Raw genomic sequence first — 15,875 nt, 5'->3', positions numbered from 1 at the left:
TTGTTGCTTTTTTGTAGCTTTTTTTTTTTTTCTTGCCTGATTACACTGTATAGGGCCCTCCAGGATAGTGTTGAATTGGAGTGGTAAGAGCAGACATTTCTTTTTTTTTGTTTTTGTTTTAATTTTTTTGTTATGTTAATCACCATACATTACATCATGAGTTTTAGATGTAGTGTTCCATGATTCATTGTTTGTGCATAACACCCAGTGCTCCATGCAGAACGTGCCCTCTTTAATACCCATCACCAGGCTAACCCATCCTCCCACCCCCCTCCCCTCTAGAACCCTCAGTTTGTTTTTCAGAGTCCATCGTCTCTCATGGTTCTTCTCCCCCTCCGATTTCCCCCCCTTCATTCTTCCCCTCCTGCTATCTTCTTTTTTTTTTTTCCATAACATATATTTCATTATTTGTTTCAGAGGTACAGATCTGAGATTCAACAGTCTTGCACAATTCACAGCGCTTACCAGAGCACATACCCTCCCCAGTGTCCATCACCCAGTCACCCCATCCCTCCCACCCCACCCCCCACTCCAGCAACCCTCAGTTTATTTCCTGAGATTAAGAATTCCTCATATCAGTGAGATCATATGATACATGTCTTTCTCTGTTTGACTTATTTCGCTCAGCATAATACCCTCCAGTTCCATCCACGTCGTTGCAAATGGCAAGATCTCATTCCTTTTGATGGAAGAGCAGACATTTCTTATCTTATACACAGTCTTGCAGGAAAACATTCAGTGTCTTAACATTAAATATGATGTTATTTTAGCTTATTTTAGTATAAAGATTTTGTAGATATCCTTTATCGGGTTCGCAAAGTTTCCTCTTATTCCTAAATTGCTGAGAGTTTTTATCACAAACGGATGTTGAATTTTGTCAAATGTTTTGTTCTATGTCTGTTCAGAAGATTGTATACTTTTCAGACTTGTTGATATGATGAATTATTTTGATTTGTCTAAGTGAACCCAGTCTTCATTCCTAGGAAAAACTCCATGTAATCGTAATGTATTATCCTATTTATATATTGCTGAATTTGCTTTGCTAGTAATATTTTGTTAAGGAGTTTTGCATCCGTGTTCATGAGGGATATTGTTCTATAGTTTCCTTTTATTGTCTTTGCCTGATATGTTTGTGGAATGCTATCCTAATAAATAATTTTTCCTTAAATGTTTGGTGGAATTTTCCAGTGAAACCATCTGGGCTTGGCGTTTTCTTCAGGAATGTTTATAACTATGAATTCAATTTATTTAATATATGAGTCTGTTCACTCCAATCTATCCATCTTCCCACTAATCCTGACGGGGGGTGTGTGGGTGGCAGCCGACATGACAGTTAGTGTCTGTCTTCTTCTGTAAAGTGTAAAGTTTATAAAATCATGGAGCTTGTTTCGTAGCTGCAATGCCTGGCATTCCTGGCTCATTAGCAGATACTTCATAGACCTTTGTCGAGTTAGTGATTTGAATCCCTTTGAAACGTGGGTGTGCCTTAGAGTTTGTCTTTGCATTTAGTGTGGTGGTTTCCTTTTTCCAGAAATGTTGTTATGAAGTTGATGGTGAATCTAATAATCATTGAGGTCTTACTAAGAAGTGACATTATTATAATTTGAATGGCTTTTATGTGTTGTTTTATGTCATTACTCATTTCTATGCATAGAGGTAGCCTTTCCTTCCTGCCAGAGATTACATATCCTTATAGGATACGCTATGGCCTTCCTAGTGCCTACAACTATAGGTGGGTGAGTGTGTGAATCGGGAAAAGAGCTTTGTTTTGAATGTCCTGAAGGCTCTGCTCTTCATATCCTGACGTATTTTGCTTTATGTAATTGTCAGTATTTCTCAAGGACTGTGTTCATTAAATCAAGTAATTTTCATTATGGAGAACTAGATATTTAACCTGTGATGAATTCTTTTGGAGATTATTCTATTCCCTTCTTTTTGAAAACTTTTTCTTTTTTTAATTTTTTTTTTTATTGGCTTTTCTTAAAGTGAAACTCTCCCATGGGACTTTTAGAAGACTCGCAAATCTAAGTCTGCTTTGACTTTGACCTGACATACCAGAAGTTCTGTATAATCATTGCCCTGTTTAGATTTTTCTAAACCTGAAGTGCCCCCCCCCTTCTCTGCTCCTTTGAACCGGGGACAAGCAGGGTTCATTTCAGACCTACCAGGGCTTCTCCAGCCTCAAGTGATGGTCCTCTTCTGCTCTGATGTAAAACTATACTTTCTCATCCTGAGACTACCTTGATTCCTCTTGATAAGGAAGCTGAAGGTGAATGACAAGTTTCCTTCCCTGAAACTTGCTGCCTGTCTTGTCATCCTTTGGCATTTCTAACTCTGACGTGACACTCTCACCTAAATGGGATGATAGTGATTTGTCCCTGGATCAGAATGGCGGTCTTGCTTCATTATTTCCTCCATCTTTGGGTACATGCAAATTTTCCTGATCCTGCTGCTGCCACCCAACCAGATTTCTGCCTCTGCATTAGGTAATGAGCTCTTTTTTCATGTTTATTTCAGCAAAACCGTATCTGGACTTATTGGCAGCACTATTCTGAATGAAATCTATCTTTTCCTTCCTTCCTTCCTTCCTTCCTTTTGTATTGATCATCATTTGATTCTTTTTGCCCTATAAATTAATTTTGTATTTCTTCTGCCTTCTGTGGATTTTTTCCCTAGATGCCCAGAAATAGGTGGGATATAAGCAACCCATCATTTGAAATACAAGGAATATATTTGCCGTTTTCTTTCAGTTCCTTCTTTATTTAAAAACATATTTCTTAGGAAGACCGTGGAGTAGCATTAGCATTCATGCAATATGAAACAATTAGATGGAAATTCTGAATAGTAATTGGGAGAAGTAGTATCTGTGCTTATTACACATTCCCCTTAGAAAATACTGTGAAAAGTATGGTTTGCTGAATTTTAGAGACTCCATAATTACCATGTGATGTGAGTTGTTATGGTAACTGGGTTTTCCCCCCTCCTATTAAATAACAGAGTAAGTAAATGGTTGCTTGAGATGTGATTGAATTGTCAGCTTTCAAGCTAATGTTATCCTGATGGGGGAGGGGAGGAGAGATGGACTGAGAGCGAGAGGATGAGGGAGAGAAATTTTTAAATGTCCAGAAAGCACCCACAAAGAGATGAATGTCATTTTACTTTGAAAATTTGTCCTCTCCAAGCCCGCCCTCTTGTCCTTCAGTCACTATTAGTCAGGAGACAGGAATAACAAAATTATTTTTGTGCCACTAAGATTACTATTGACAGAAAATTGAAGGCTATTATATCTCACATATAAACAATGGGACACTGAGTAGCTCTGGGTCTCTAACACTCAGTACAAATGGTTTTTCTTCTGGGAATGTGGGAGGAGTGTGTGTATGTCACAGACTGAATGTAGTAGCTCAGTGTTTGTGGGTCTGTGTATCAACTGACATTAAATACTTTTATTCTTTTGATAATAAATACATCTGGGGAGCACAGAAATGTCTTCCTTTGTGAAATTGGGGTTTTAAAGTCAATAGCAAGCTCTTAGTTTACCTATAAATTTGTACATGCTACCCTACCTTGTTTCATTCTACTTTGACCTTCTAACAACCTCACCAAAGGTTATTTTACTCAATGCGTAGTATTTAATGAAAGTCTGTTAAAATGGATGTTTTCTTATAAACGAGTAATCATATTTGTTACGATCGTGTAAGAGACAGAAGACACTACCAAATTTCTGGTCAGTATATTCTGAACAGAAGTTCATAGGTGGCCAGGTAGTTCCTTCAAGTAAAACGCATATCAGAGGAAACAAAATCTACTTTTTTATTTTTTCTTTCAGCATTTCCCTACATTTGTGAATTGTGTTTCTAAGCGAGATACTTTCTTTTGAGCTACTATTTCAGGTATACTTGATTAGATCCTATAGAATACAAATAAAGTGTAGTGAGGAAACTTCAAAATATAAAACATATAACACCCACTTGAAAATACTGCTTTGTCACTCACTGTGGTTTTAGCTGGAATTAAACATTTCCTGGCCAGAACATTCTGGACATGCTTTTATCAAATTTCAAATAACTGTGTCCTCAACAACTTGTGTTTGAGTTTAGCTGCATCTACTTAAAAAAGTTTTCTAACACTGTTTCCGGCGTGATTGAACGTTGAACATTGCAATTTTCTGTGATTGCTTGTTTATGATCACGTAGTTTTCCCATGACAAAATTTTGTGTTAAAGCAAGTACTGTACCTTTAATTTGATTAAACTCAGCAGGTACTTAATTGAACGCTTATGTGCAGAACCAATTATGGGTCCATGGGAGGGATTCTGAGATGAGTAGGACAGGACCTCTACCTTTAGGATTGTATGAGATTAGGGCACATACACAAATAGTCACAGATGGAATTGGTTGAATGTTACAGGAGAGGTCTGTGGCGTCCTGGAAGTATAGAGATGGAAGAAATTATTTCAGTAAGTAGAGATGAGAGGAAGACAGGGCATTCCAGGCAGTGAAAGTAGTGCGTGCAAAGGTCCCGTAGAGTATAGGACTGACTTGGGAATTGGTTTCTAACCCAATGCAGCCAGAATGCAGGTTAAATGAAAGAGAGGAGCAGGAAATCATCTGGGGAAATTGGTTGGGGATCTTGGCCAGCAGAGTTCTTACATGAGAACAAATTATTTCTTAAAGTAAATGGTGTGCTTTTGATTCTAGAAGGCTTTGAACATAGTACAAAAGAGTTTGGACTTTATTCTTTAATGAACTATCATAGGTTTTTGAAAAGAAGTTCTGAGTTAATGGAAGAGTAGCAGCACCATTTAGGATGTATTAGGAGGAGGAAAGATTTTAGGCTGTTAGGAGATCAGTTAGGGGCCTCAGTACTCTAGGCAGGAATTAGGACTAAGCCAGTGAGGAAGAAAGTATGGAAAAATAGAAGAAACATTTCAGAAGTGGAGTTGGCTGTTGAGTTGGGGGGCAAGAAAGAAGTCCAGGATAAATCAGAAGTTTCGCACCTGGGTGACTGGGATATCGATGTGTGATATTGATAGAAACACAAAGGATAAGAGGAAGGGTGGATTTTCAATGCTGATGACAAGTGTATAGAGTGTAATAGATGGTAGGAAGTGAGGGTTTGAGGAGCATTACAATCTGAAAGTAGTGACTTTCAAACTCTGTATTTTTAATTTTATATGTATCAGGGTATAATATACATGCAGTTGATTTCTCCTCTAAGTACTTAGTTCTATGAATTTTTATATGTGCGCACATTCATGTAACCCGTACCCCAGTCAAGATAAGAACAGTTCTGTTGCCCTAAAAATTCCCCCATGCTCCTTTGTAGTCAGTCCCTTTCCTCTCCCCCTTCTTCTGAAACCACTGATCTAGTTTATGTCCTTCTAGTTAAAATCATGTTTTCAAGAGTCCTGGGGACCACCACAAATAGGGGCGGATGATCAAGCGGGCTGACTACCAAGCCCCCAGCCCTCGTCCTCACTTCACCTAGACAAGTTTTGCCTGTTTTCTGTTTTATATATTGGCATTTCACTTAACATTTGGGGTGGGTGGAAAAATTAAATAGCTAAATATTCAAAACCTGTATTCTGCAGTGTTGCTGACACACTCTGAGCCACCGTTCTCTCTTATCCCGATTATTGCCATAGCCTGTGAGTAGGTGTCCCTGCTCTGACCTTTGCCCCCTACAGTCTCTTCTCAACATAGCAGTCAGCATGATCCTTTTATGCTATAGATTAGATTATGTCTTTCTTCTCAAAACCTTATAATGGCTCCCTCTTTACTAAGAATAAAGACAAGTCCTTGAGGGGTGCTTGGGTGGCTCAGTCAGTTAAGCATCTGACTCGTGATTTCAGCTCCAGTGATGATCTCAGGGTTGTGAGATTGAGCCCCATGTTGGGCCTTGTGCTGGGCATGGATCCTGCTTAAGATTCTCTCCTTTTACTTCTGCCCCTTGCCCTCTGCACCCGCGCGTACTCTCTCTCTCTCAAAAAAAAAAAAAAAAAGTCCTGAAAAGTGACCTAGAAGTCACTTCCCTGCGTTCTCTGACTGCCCTGTTAATTTGCCGCACTTCTCTCTTGCTCACTCTGTCCACGCTCATTGGTTTTAGTTGGTTACCTCAAACAGGTTAACCACCCGTGCCTCCGCCTTGTCTGTGTGTGTTTTTTAACTGAGGTAAAATTCGCATGACATAAAATTAACCCTTTTCAAGCTTAAAGCATACAATTCAGTGGTATTTAGCGTATTCACAGTGTGCAAACCGTCACCTTTATCTAGTTCCAGAACATTTTCATCACCCTCCAGTGAGACCATGTGTATGTTAAACAATCACTTGCCATTTCCCCCTCCCTTCTTCCCTTCCCCTCTCTCCCCCCCCCCCCCCCCCCGCCCCCGACAATCACATCTATGGATTTACCTATTCTGGAAATTTCAGATAAATAGAATCATCTAATAGGTACCTTTCTGTCTGGCTTCTTTCTCTTTCACATAAATGTTTTCACAGTTCATCTACATCTAGTGTGCATCTGTACGCCATTCCTTTTTATGGTTGAATAATATTCCATTGTAGATATATTTTGTTCATTCATTCATTGCTCACGTGGGTTATTTCCATCTTTTGGCTATTGTGAAAATGCTGCTTTGAGCATTCGTCTACAGTGTTGGTGTATATGGTTTTGATTCTTTTGGGTATGTATGTAGAATTGGAATTGCTGGGTCATAGGCTAATTCTGTGTTTGGCTTTTTGAGGAATGACCAAAGCATATTCCATAGTAGCTGACCTGTTTTCCATTTCCACCAGCACTTATCTGGGTTGTTATATCTTCATCGCATTCCAGTCTTTATTCAGGCTTCACCTTCTCAATGAGGTCTACCCTGACTGCCCTATTGAGTCCTGTAAAGTGTTCCTGTCCCTATCCTCCCTTCATTGTCCTCCCCCTGATTCCCTACTCGTGTATATTTCTCTAAAATGGTCTCTTTTTTACGCCCATGTGTAATGTTTCATGATACTTACTCCCTCTTATACCTAGAAACGTTTACTCTTCTCCAGATCATAGAACCTGCTCATGCCAACAGTCCCTCAGACACCCGTCATTGCAAGGGTATGTGTAGATGAAGCAAAACTACATTCCACATCCATGAAAACTTGCTGCACAGTAGTTGAGAACCCTCATCCGCTGAGTAACAGGGTTACAAGTTCATGATTAGCAGTTATTTTGTTGATTGGATTTCCTTCAAAGACTTCTCAGAGTATGGCAAATTATACATAATTTTCATGCCTTAAAAATGCTTACTGTATTTTTCAGCCTAGCAACATTAACCTGTATGGGTGGCTGTATATTGAATTAGAATAGCGTCCTAAAATGTGTTTTTGTTAAAAATGGTCAAGGATGTCTCTTTTGCTATGTAACACAACTGGAGTGTAAGGGCATGACTGATTTCAAGCTGTTTCCCTAAGTTTCTCTTCAGTAAAGGAAAAAGCAAGAGAGTGCACTTATAAGGAGATTTATTCACAGCTAACTCCATAGAACACTGAGACTAGGTATAATCTCATAAACCATGAGGAGTTCAGGCTGGTGTGTAGGCTCAAGAGTTGGGCTGGGTCCCCGCTCCCACCTTCAGATGTGGTTGGAGCGGCAGCGGGAGGATTAGCTTTAACCTTCAGTTTATAACCTCCTTTCAAATAGGTTTCCGGGCATAAATGCTTTTGTTCTTAGAAGCTCAACGTTTGATTTGCTCATTTTCCTTTACATTTTTTTCCATAATACTTTCTTTTTTTTTTTTTAACTCAGGTTGAAGTGGTAATTGCCACTGTTGTCCTTCCAAAAACATTCAGTGCTCTTTTTACCCATAGACTGAGACTGTGGATATTCTCAGTAGTGCAGTGATATCCATGGATTATTTGTCAGGAAAATATTGAAGTATTTTGAGGGTGTGAAGTAAGAGAGGAAAGTTGGTTGTGGTGTTTGAGTGTTCTTTCTGTTAAATCCAGGTCTCAAAATAGGATTTTTTTTAAGAGGGGAAGGGCAGAGGGAGGGGGACCGAGAGAATCATAAGCAGGCTCCACACCCAGTGCGGAGCCTGACGCGGGGCTCCATCTCAGGACCCTGAGATCATGACTGGAGCCAAAGTCAAGAGTCAGATGCTCAACTGACTGAGTCACCCAGGAGCCCCAAATTGGACTTGAGAGTTAATGTATTTTATGAAACAGAAATAGAATTGATAGGAAACTGCCCCACATTTTGGAAACAGAGAGCAGGGCCGAAGGCCGATTAATGCCTCTCCAGCTGGAAATGTGGCCTCGGTTGTAGTGTGCTTCCCAGATAATGAGAGAGGAAACAGGAACTGGTGGGCCTGTTCCTTCAAGGATTTTTGTTGACCTATTGACAAGGCTCTCCTTACCCTACTCGATACAGTGAGTACTTAATCAGAAAAAGAAGAAACCTGTCCTTAACGATTTTTTTAAAGTTCATTTCGTGGTACGAGTATCTTTTTCAGACTCTCCGAATATCGAGGTGTTTTTTTTTTTTTTTTTTTTTGAGAAAAGCAGTGCTAGGATGAGAAGTGATAGATAGCAGACAGAATTAACTTTCTTCGTTCTTTTTATTCCCATAGGTTCCTCCTAATTTCGCCTGATAATCTATTTGTGCTCCTTTCTGACTCTCCCACTGGAAAGCTCTTTGCAGACACACACTGATTGATAATCCTCATAACCTTTCATAGTACCTTATGTGTGGTAGACCCGCACGAGGACTAGGATTACAGAAAATTCCAGAGGCCCTGGGAAGCAGCTGTATTCAGAGTGGCTGTTCTCTTCCCTCTCACCAGCCCTTGAGAAAATTAATTCCCACAATACAGTAAGATCTCCTTACACACCCTAGTTATCATGATTCTGGGGTCATTATATAGAAATTTGTCTTTTTGGCTGTTTGTTTTTTGTTTTTGTGTGCGTAGGACCCCGACTACAGTTTTAGTTGTTTGGGTTTAGATGAGATGAGTTACAGGAAATGTGAAATGTGATGCACTATGACTGTTTTTCGTGAACGATCTTTCTTTAACAGAAGCAGACCTTGGGAAGATTTGTTGCAAGATAGCCTCATACTAATAGGTAGAAACAGAAATGACTATGAAAACCAGATGTTTTGTCTGGGCCTCTCTTCAGAAACAGGGCTTCAGCGTCGGCATAGATCATTTTTCTCTTGTTTACCCACACTGATTAAAGGGCATTTATCTAGTGGTGTGCACTCATTTGCATCTCTGGCCCTCATGGTTTCTACACAATGTGATATTTCTGTTGGCAATTGAAGTTTATTACTTCAGAAATTGTCATCGTGGAAATCCAGGATGTGAGCAGTATTTATTTTTATTTAAAATGACTAGGGGCATTTGCTAGACAATACCTAGTTTCCTGACATTGGCAAGAGGCTTCACAGAGTTGGCCCCTCATTTTCAGAGACACATTTGTATTACACATACATCTTAACTTGTGATTACTGTTGAATTCTATTTGCTTTAATTTAGAAAATTCCAGGCTTATTTTATTTGGTCTTGACGCGACTCTAAACTCTTCTCCTTTGAAAATAGCCGAAAGATCTTATTTGTGGTTCCGATCCTAGACTGATTTGGTTTGTTTTAGAATCTAAATCATTTAAATGAAGGGAAGGGGGGAAGGAATTCTATTCTGTTTTAATACCACAGAGTCTAACTTACGTTGTGGTCCGTTTTCCCCACAGGTTCACATCCAGCTTTCTGAGTGGCACCGGGCAATCTTTCTGCCACAGGCCTGGCTTGCATATATGAGTCGAGCTTATCATGCCATTTTACAGGTAACGAAACCATAGGATCGGGTGCTGTAGGGGAGTGTCTCCTTCGGATCTCAAATTTTACCGCACATATGGATTTAATATAAAAGTCCTTAGGAAAATAGCACTATCAAAAATGCAGTGCTTGGGGCGCCTGGGTGGCTTAGTCAGTTAAGCGTCTGCCTTCAGCTCAGGTCACGATCCCAGTGTCCTGGGATCGAGTCCCGCATCGGGCTCCCTGCTCAGCGGGGAGTCTGCTTCTCCCTCTGCCTGCCACTCCCCCTGCTTTTGCTCTGTCTCTCTCTCTCCCCTCTCTCTCTGACAAATAAATAAATAAGTAAAATCTTTTTAAAAAAATGCAGTGCTTATTTTTGCTCATAAAAGACTGTGAGTTGCGCACATAACTGCGCTTACATTTTCAATCTTGATGTCCTCCATCTGTGGCCAGTCCAGAGCCCCCTCTTGGGTGCTGTGCTACACCCCGCTGCTTTCTGAGACCTCCTAGATGTCCCAGGTGTCTTGTGGCTGTCCCACAGCGCCTTGACGTACGCACGTCCCAGACCAAGCTCACCGTCTGCCCCCACACCTGCGCCTCCTCAGGCTGCACCTGTTTACAGCTTCAGCCTTATTATCTCTTAATCCTTCTCCAGAATTGTACGTTTCAGTCTTGCTAAATCTCTCTGTTGTCAAACTCAGCACATCTTCCCTAACCTCTCGACTTTTTACACACCGTTCCTTCTGCTGTAGGCACTGCCATTCCGTCTTTGCCCACCTAATTTCTGCCGGTTTTTTTAGAGTGTTTTATCTGGGAAGGCACCTACCTGTGGGGCCCACCCCCCAAAACTGAATTATATGCCTCTCTTTTGTGCTTTCTTAGAATCCCTGCTTCCCTACCACCCCCACCCCCCCGGCTTTTTTTAAGATTTTATTTTATTTTTACATTTTTTTTAGTAATCTCTACACCCAACGTGGGGCTGGAACTCACAACCCCAAGATCAAGAGTCATGCCCTCTGCTGACTGAGCCGGTCAAGCATTCCCCATGCTTCCCGTTTTGAAGCCCTTATCACCTTAGATATTTGTCTGGGGCCCTTTGGTTGTCTCTGCTCCTTAAAGCTAAGAGCTGTGTTTTCTTCTCTGCTGTCACTCTAGAACGTGGCATAGTGTCTAAAACATAGTAGGTGCTCTGTAAATAAATGAATTATACTCAATTTGACTTCATTTAATCCAGTAATACTAAAAGTCGTAGTTGGTGGATTTTGAAATTAGAAAATTTGGGGTCAGTGTGGGAATATACAAACAGTTAACAATATAAGGAAATGACTAACCAACCTTTGTTCCAAGCTTAAAATTCATTTTTAAGGATGATAAAAAAAAATCTGATGGTACTTAAGTAATTTATGGCCCAGAATAGGATTTTCATGGAGTCTCAGGAAGTGTGGTGTTACGGTTAAAGGTAACAGCTGTCCTAAAAGACGGAACGGGAAGGAGGAGTGGGTGGGGGGTGAGCTGGGGGTTCGGGAAGGAATGACTAAGCGTCTTAGCATTGGTGTTCTCATCTTAAATTAAAACTTTGTTGCAGCATGTTTTATTGAGTCTGGGATTTATAAAGCAGTGATGCATCTTCGGAGGTTCTGACTCATTGGAACTGAGTAGGGGACCAGGAACTTCCATGTTTACCAAGCTGTGAGGTCATTTTAACATAGTCTGTCAACTAAACCACCACATTTTAGATGGCTCCCCAAACTACACCGGAATTCACATCTTAAAGATGTCCTTCTAGAACCTTTGTTCCCTTTGGCTCACCTTTATGCGTTTTGTTCTAGGTGGCATCTGGGCACTCGGTTTTGAACAGGTGCGTGAGTGAAGGAATGTGTATTACTCATACACACCCTTAACCAATTACAGTTTTTAGTCAAGAAGAGCGAGATTGCAAGTCAGAGTATGCACTTTTTCTCACATCTGTTTGACTGGATGTGATTTTGCAGTCCTTTCCTTCAGCAAATATTTATGGACCACCTTTCACTGGCCAGGCCCTGTGCCAGGTGTGTGGGATGCGGAAGGAGAATAAAGCACTCCTTCCTCTCTGTGAGCTCCCGGTCCAGTGCGGGAGACTGACATGTCCACCAGCAATTTTAAAACAACCTCTTTCGGGCTTTAATAGAGGATGTACAAAGTACTTTGGGTGCCTGGAGAAAGAAGGCAAGAATAACTCCTCCTCCTGCAGCATGAACTGAGAATTTTATTTAGCTCTTAGCATAAGGAGGCTAAATCGAACAGGATGATGGTATAACTCATGCAGGTGACTTGCAATCGGTTAAAAAAAAAAAAAAACCTCCACAGTTATTTTTTTATAATAAGAGCTACCATTATTGAACAACTAGTGTGTGTCCAACACTTAGCATGTATTATTTCAATGAATCTTTACGGAAACCCTTTGAAGTGAGTGTTGTTAACCGCAACGTATGATGGGATTCCAGATGCAAAAGCAGGGTTAGCTAGGAAAGCAAAGCAACAGTGCAAAACCCAACAGTCACAATTGTCGGGCTCCTGGGAAGGAACGGGGACTTCCTCTGCTTTGTCTGTCCGCAGAGCCTCAGCCTTTTCCAATGCGGCACACACTTTCCCTGGCACTATCATTAGTCATAAAAACAAATAATGCAAATTGGTTTACTTTTTTAAAGGCTAGATCTATTTACGAAAAGCCAGCTGAGTATTTTGACTAATGTAGGTCAGTTACTCTGCCTTTCTACTGTTGTAGATGCTAGTGTGCCTCTTTGCTTATTTATCATTTAAAACCCTTTTTACTTTGGATTTCTCCATTCCGCTGAGAATTGGTGACAGTAGAAAGGAAACTCAAAGTATAGACTCTAAGAAGATTTTCGGTATCATTTAAAAGTACAGGAAAGCTTTTTAGGGAATCACTATTTGAAAGCACACTGATGCATTTTAATTGAGTTTTTTAAAATGAGCCCACACACTTAACCGAATTTATGGTATCTTAGAAGAATTAGAGCAACTGCCAGACTCCTTGTCTATATCAAGACTTTCTGTCCTGGAGGATCCTTCGTCTATACAAGAGTTACAGTTACTTCCATCTGGTGCTAGACATATTTTGTAGCATTAAACCAGAGGATCATTTAGAGGAGGCATGTTTTATTCAGTTAAGCCTAGGAGACATGTGGAAAGATACATGCTGCATTATTTCCTGGAGGTTGATTATGATGTGAATAAGTTTGAGATCTGACCAGGACCAGTGGCTTTAGCTTGGGCATCTGCTTCCAGCCTTATCTAATTTTTCCACAAGAATGTCAGAATTTGGATTTTAGGCGTATCAATGTGCTTGACATGGGGAGGTATTTGGCTTTCTTCCCGTTAAGATGGAAAAACGCAGATAGATACCAGTTGATTGACAGTTCAGAGTCTTATTTTGATAAGGAGTCCTCTCCAGTCATCTTTGCTTCAGTGCCTGTGTGGGATGCCGAGTTGGTTAAGGCCTCCAGACTTTGTGGAAAGCGCTCTTGTGAATATGACCTCAACCTGGAGAGAGGATTTAGAAAGCAGGTTGACTGCAGACATTTGCTTCCTGATTGGGTCAGCTGGCTGTAAAATAATCTGAAATCAAAACCAGGGGCAGGAATTGCAACCCCAGTAGATTTCTCTCTGATCGTTTGTAGGAGTAGTTTGCTCTTAACGTCTACACCTTTGGAGCTAGGTGAAATTGCTCACTATAATCAGCAAGCTCTTGGCTATATAGACTGGAGATTAAAAAAAAAAAAAAAGGTAAGGAGGATAGGAATAATTGGAAATATGAATTATTGGAATTATTGGAATATTAGTCCAATAAATAATTGGAATCTACGGGCAATCCAAAAATCTCAATTCAGGTGATCATTTCAGCCTTTTTCCTCCTGGTGAGTGCTGTCCCCCCCTTAATCACAGAAGCCAAGGTGACAGAGATGGGTGCCACCATGACCAACACACAGAGACTCTGGGGGCACAGTGGGTCTGAATAAATAGCCTCACACGGACTGGGTAGAAAGGGGGAGGGAGACATTCCAGAAGAGAGGATTGAGAGGAGCAAGAGATTTTGGAAGAAGAAATAAGAAATTTACTTAGTTATGTCGATGGTTGTAGTGGGTTATGGCTATAGGAGAGATTAGGAACGTAGGCCTTCTCAATAGGCTGCACGTATACTGAGCTCGTTTGTTTTTTGGTTTATTTCTAAGCAGATTTTGAACCTTTTCATTTCCTCCTGCTTATCCTTTTTGGAAAAACCATTATGGCAAGTAAATGTTCCTAGGAGTAAAGAGGCCTACTTTAAGAAGCATAACTAACAGGGATAGGCAAGAAATATTATTTTCTAGTTTGCCTGTCCCCCTGGGAGGTCAATATCGGTAGTAATAAGTATTAATATTAATGTCTTGCCAGTTTGTTCACCTCTGATACCTTGCTCCAGGAGACAGAGGGGAGAATGAAAGGGTAGGATTCTTTTTTTTTTTCCTTCCCTTTTTTTTTTTTTCAAAGATTTTATTGATTTATTTGACAGAGAGAGACACAGTGAGAGAGGGAACACAAGCAGGGGGAGAGAGAGAGGGAGAAGCAGGCTTCCCGCAGAGCAGGGAGCCCGATGCGGGGCTCAATCCCAGGACCCTGGGATCATGACCTGAGCTGAAGGCAGACGCTTAACGACTGAGCCACCCAAGCGCCCCAGGATTCTATCTTTGAAAACACGGAGATGGGGATGGATATGAGTGAAGTAAATGGAAATTCTGAAGGATGCCCATCAAATCTCAGAATGCCTGAGCTGGTCAGCCCCAGGGCACTGTGGGCTGGAAGTTGCACTAAGTACAAGGACCCCTTAGACTGATGGACTGTCTTTGCCTTCAGTGGGCTCGCAGGCTGGTGGTAACTGAGGGTTTATAGATATTCATGAGAGATCATTTCATAAGAAGATAATAAAGTGAGGTGGGATTTTTGTTGTTGTTGTTATTAACAATAAACCTGGTATGGTAGCTATTTGTTATCAGCCACCATACTAAATAGACACTTCTCCACATGATTTAGCATGGAGCTCTAATGCCATGAGATAGTTGTTAGCTGCATTTTACAAATGAGGAAATTGAAGTATAGAGAGATGATGTAACTTGTCCGAATTTACACGGCAAGTCAATGGAAATGGCCTTAGATCAATGCATTCTGATTCCAGAGCCCACATCCTTAACCCGGCAAACTGTATTGCTTCCCTCTCTACAGTTTATATGGAGATATAATTTTCTACTGTGGAACATACCTTGGGACTCTACTTTTCATTTTGTTTTATTATTATTTTTTAAGTAAGTTCTACACCCAGAATGGGGCTTGAACTCACAACCCTGAGATAGAGAGCATATGCTCTACTGACTGAGCCAGCCAGGCGCCCCCATACCTTAGAACTCTACAATCAGTAAGGAAAAGACAACCAGTAGAAACATGGACACATGGGGGCAGCTGGGTGGCATAGTGGATTGAGTGTTGGATTCTTGGTTTCAGCTCAGGTCTTGATCCCAGGGTCATGGGATGGAGCCTCGTGTCAGGCTGTGTGCTCAGCACAGAGTCTGAATTTCTTTCTCCCTCTCCCTCTGCTGCTCCTCCCGGTTCTCTCTCTCTCAAATAAATAAATATTTAAAAAGAAAAAAAAAAGAAAAATGGACGCAGTAGGAAATCTAAGTCAATAAACATTTGAAAATATTTTCAATCTCACTGATAAACAGTGAAATGAATATTAAAGCCATAATAAACACTTTTTCGCATTTGCCAGAATAGTAGAAATTCATAGCCTGACAACTCCAAATGTTGATGAGAGTGTGGAGTAGCTAGAACTTTTATTTTCACCGCTAGTGAGAACATAAGCTGCACAACTACTTCTGAAAATGGTGTGGTATCACTCAGTAACACAATACACAGTAAGTTCTCGTCCAGTTTAGGGCTCATCAATAAACCAGTCTTTTCTCTTTTCCTTTCCTCTCCCCTCTCCTCTCCTCTCCTCTCCTCTCCTCTCCTCTCCTCTCCTCTCCTCTCCTCTCCTCTCCTCTCCTC

General features: G+C 40.8%; 1 protein-coding gene across 7 annotated transcripts in view; it reads left to right on the top strand.

Annotated features, from left to right (window-relative positions):
• The window catches only part of FOCAD (focadhesin), a 303,113-nt gene that overhangs the window by 208,064 nt on the left and 79,174 nt on the right, over nt 1-15,875 (top strand). For all 7 annotated transcript variants that reach the window (XM_032392329.1, XM_032392330.1, XM_032392331.1 and 4 more), the window contains one exon: nt 9,731-9,823. In XM_032392329.1, the coding sequence (XP_032248220.1) occupies nt 9,731-9,823 (93 nt within the window). The remainder of the gene's footprint in view (nt 1-9,730; nt 9,824-15,875) is intronic.

The sequence above is a fragment of the Phoca vitulina genome, unplaced genomic scaffold (genome assembly GCF_004348235.1).
Source record: "Phoca vitulina isolate PV1807 unplaced genomic scaffold, GSC_HSeal_1.0 scaffold67, whole genome shotgun sequence".
In the NCBI taxonomy this organism is placed as follows: domain Eukaryota; kingdom Metazoa; phylum Chordata; class Mammalia; order Carnivora; family Phocidae; genus Phoca; species Phoca vitulina.
The sequence above is the reverse complement of the archived record's forward strand: the minus strand, read 5'-3'. Positions and strand labels throughout refer to the sequence as shown.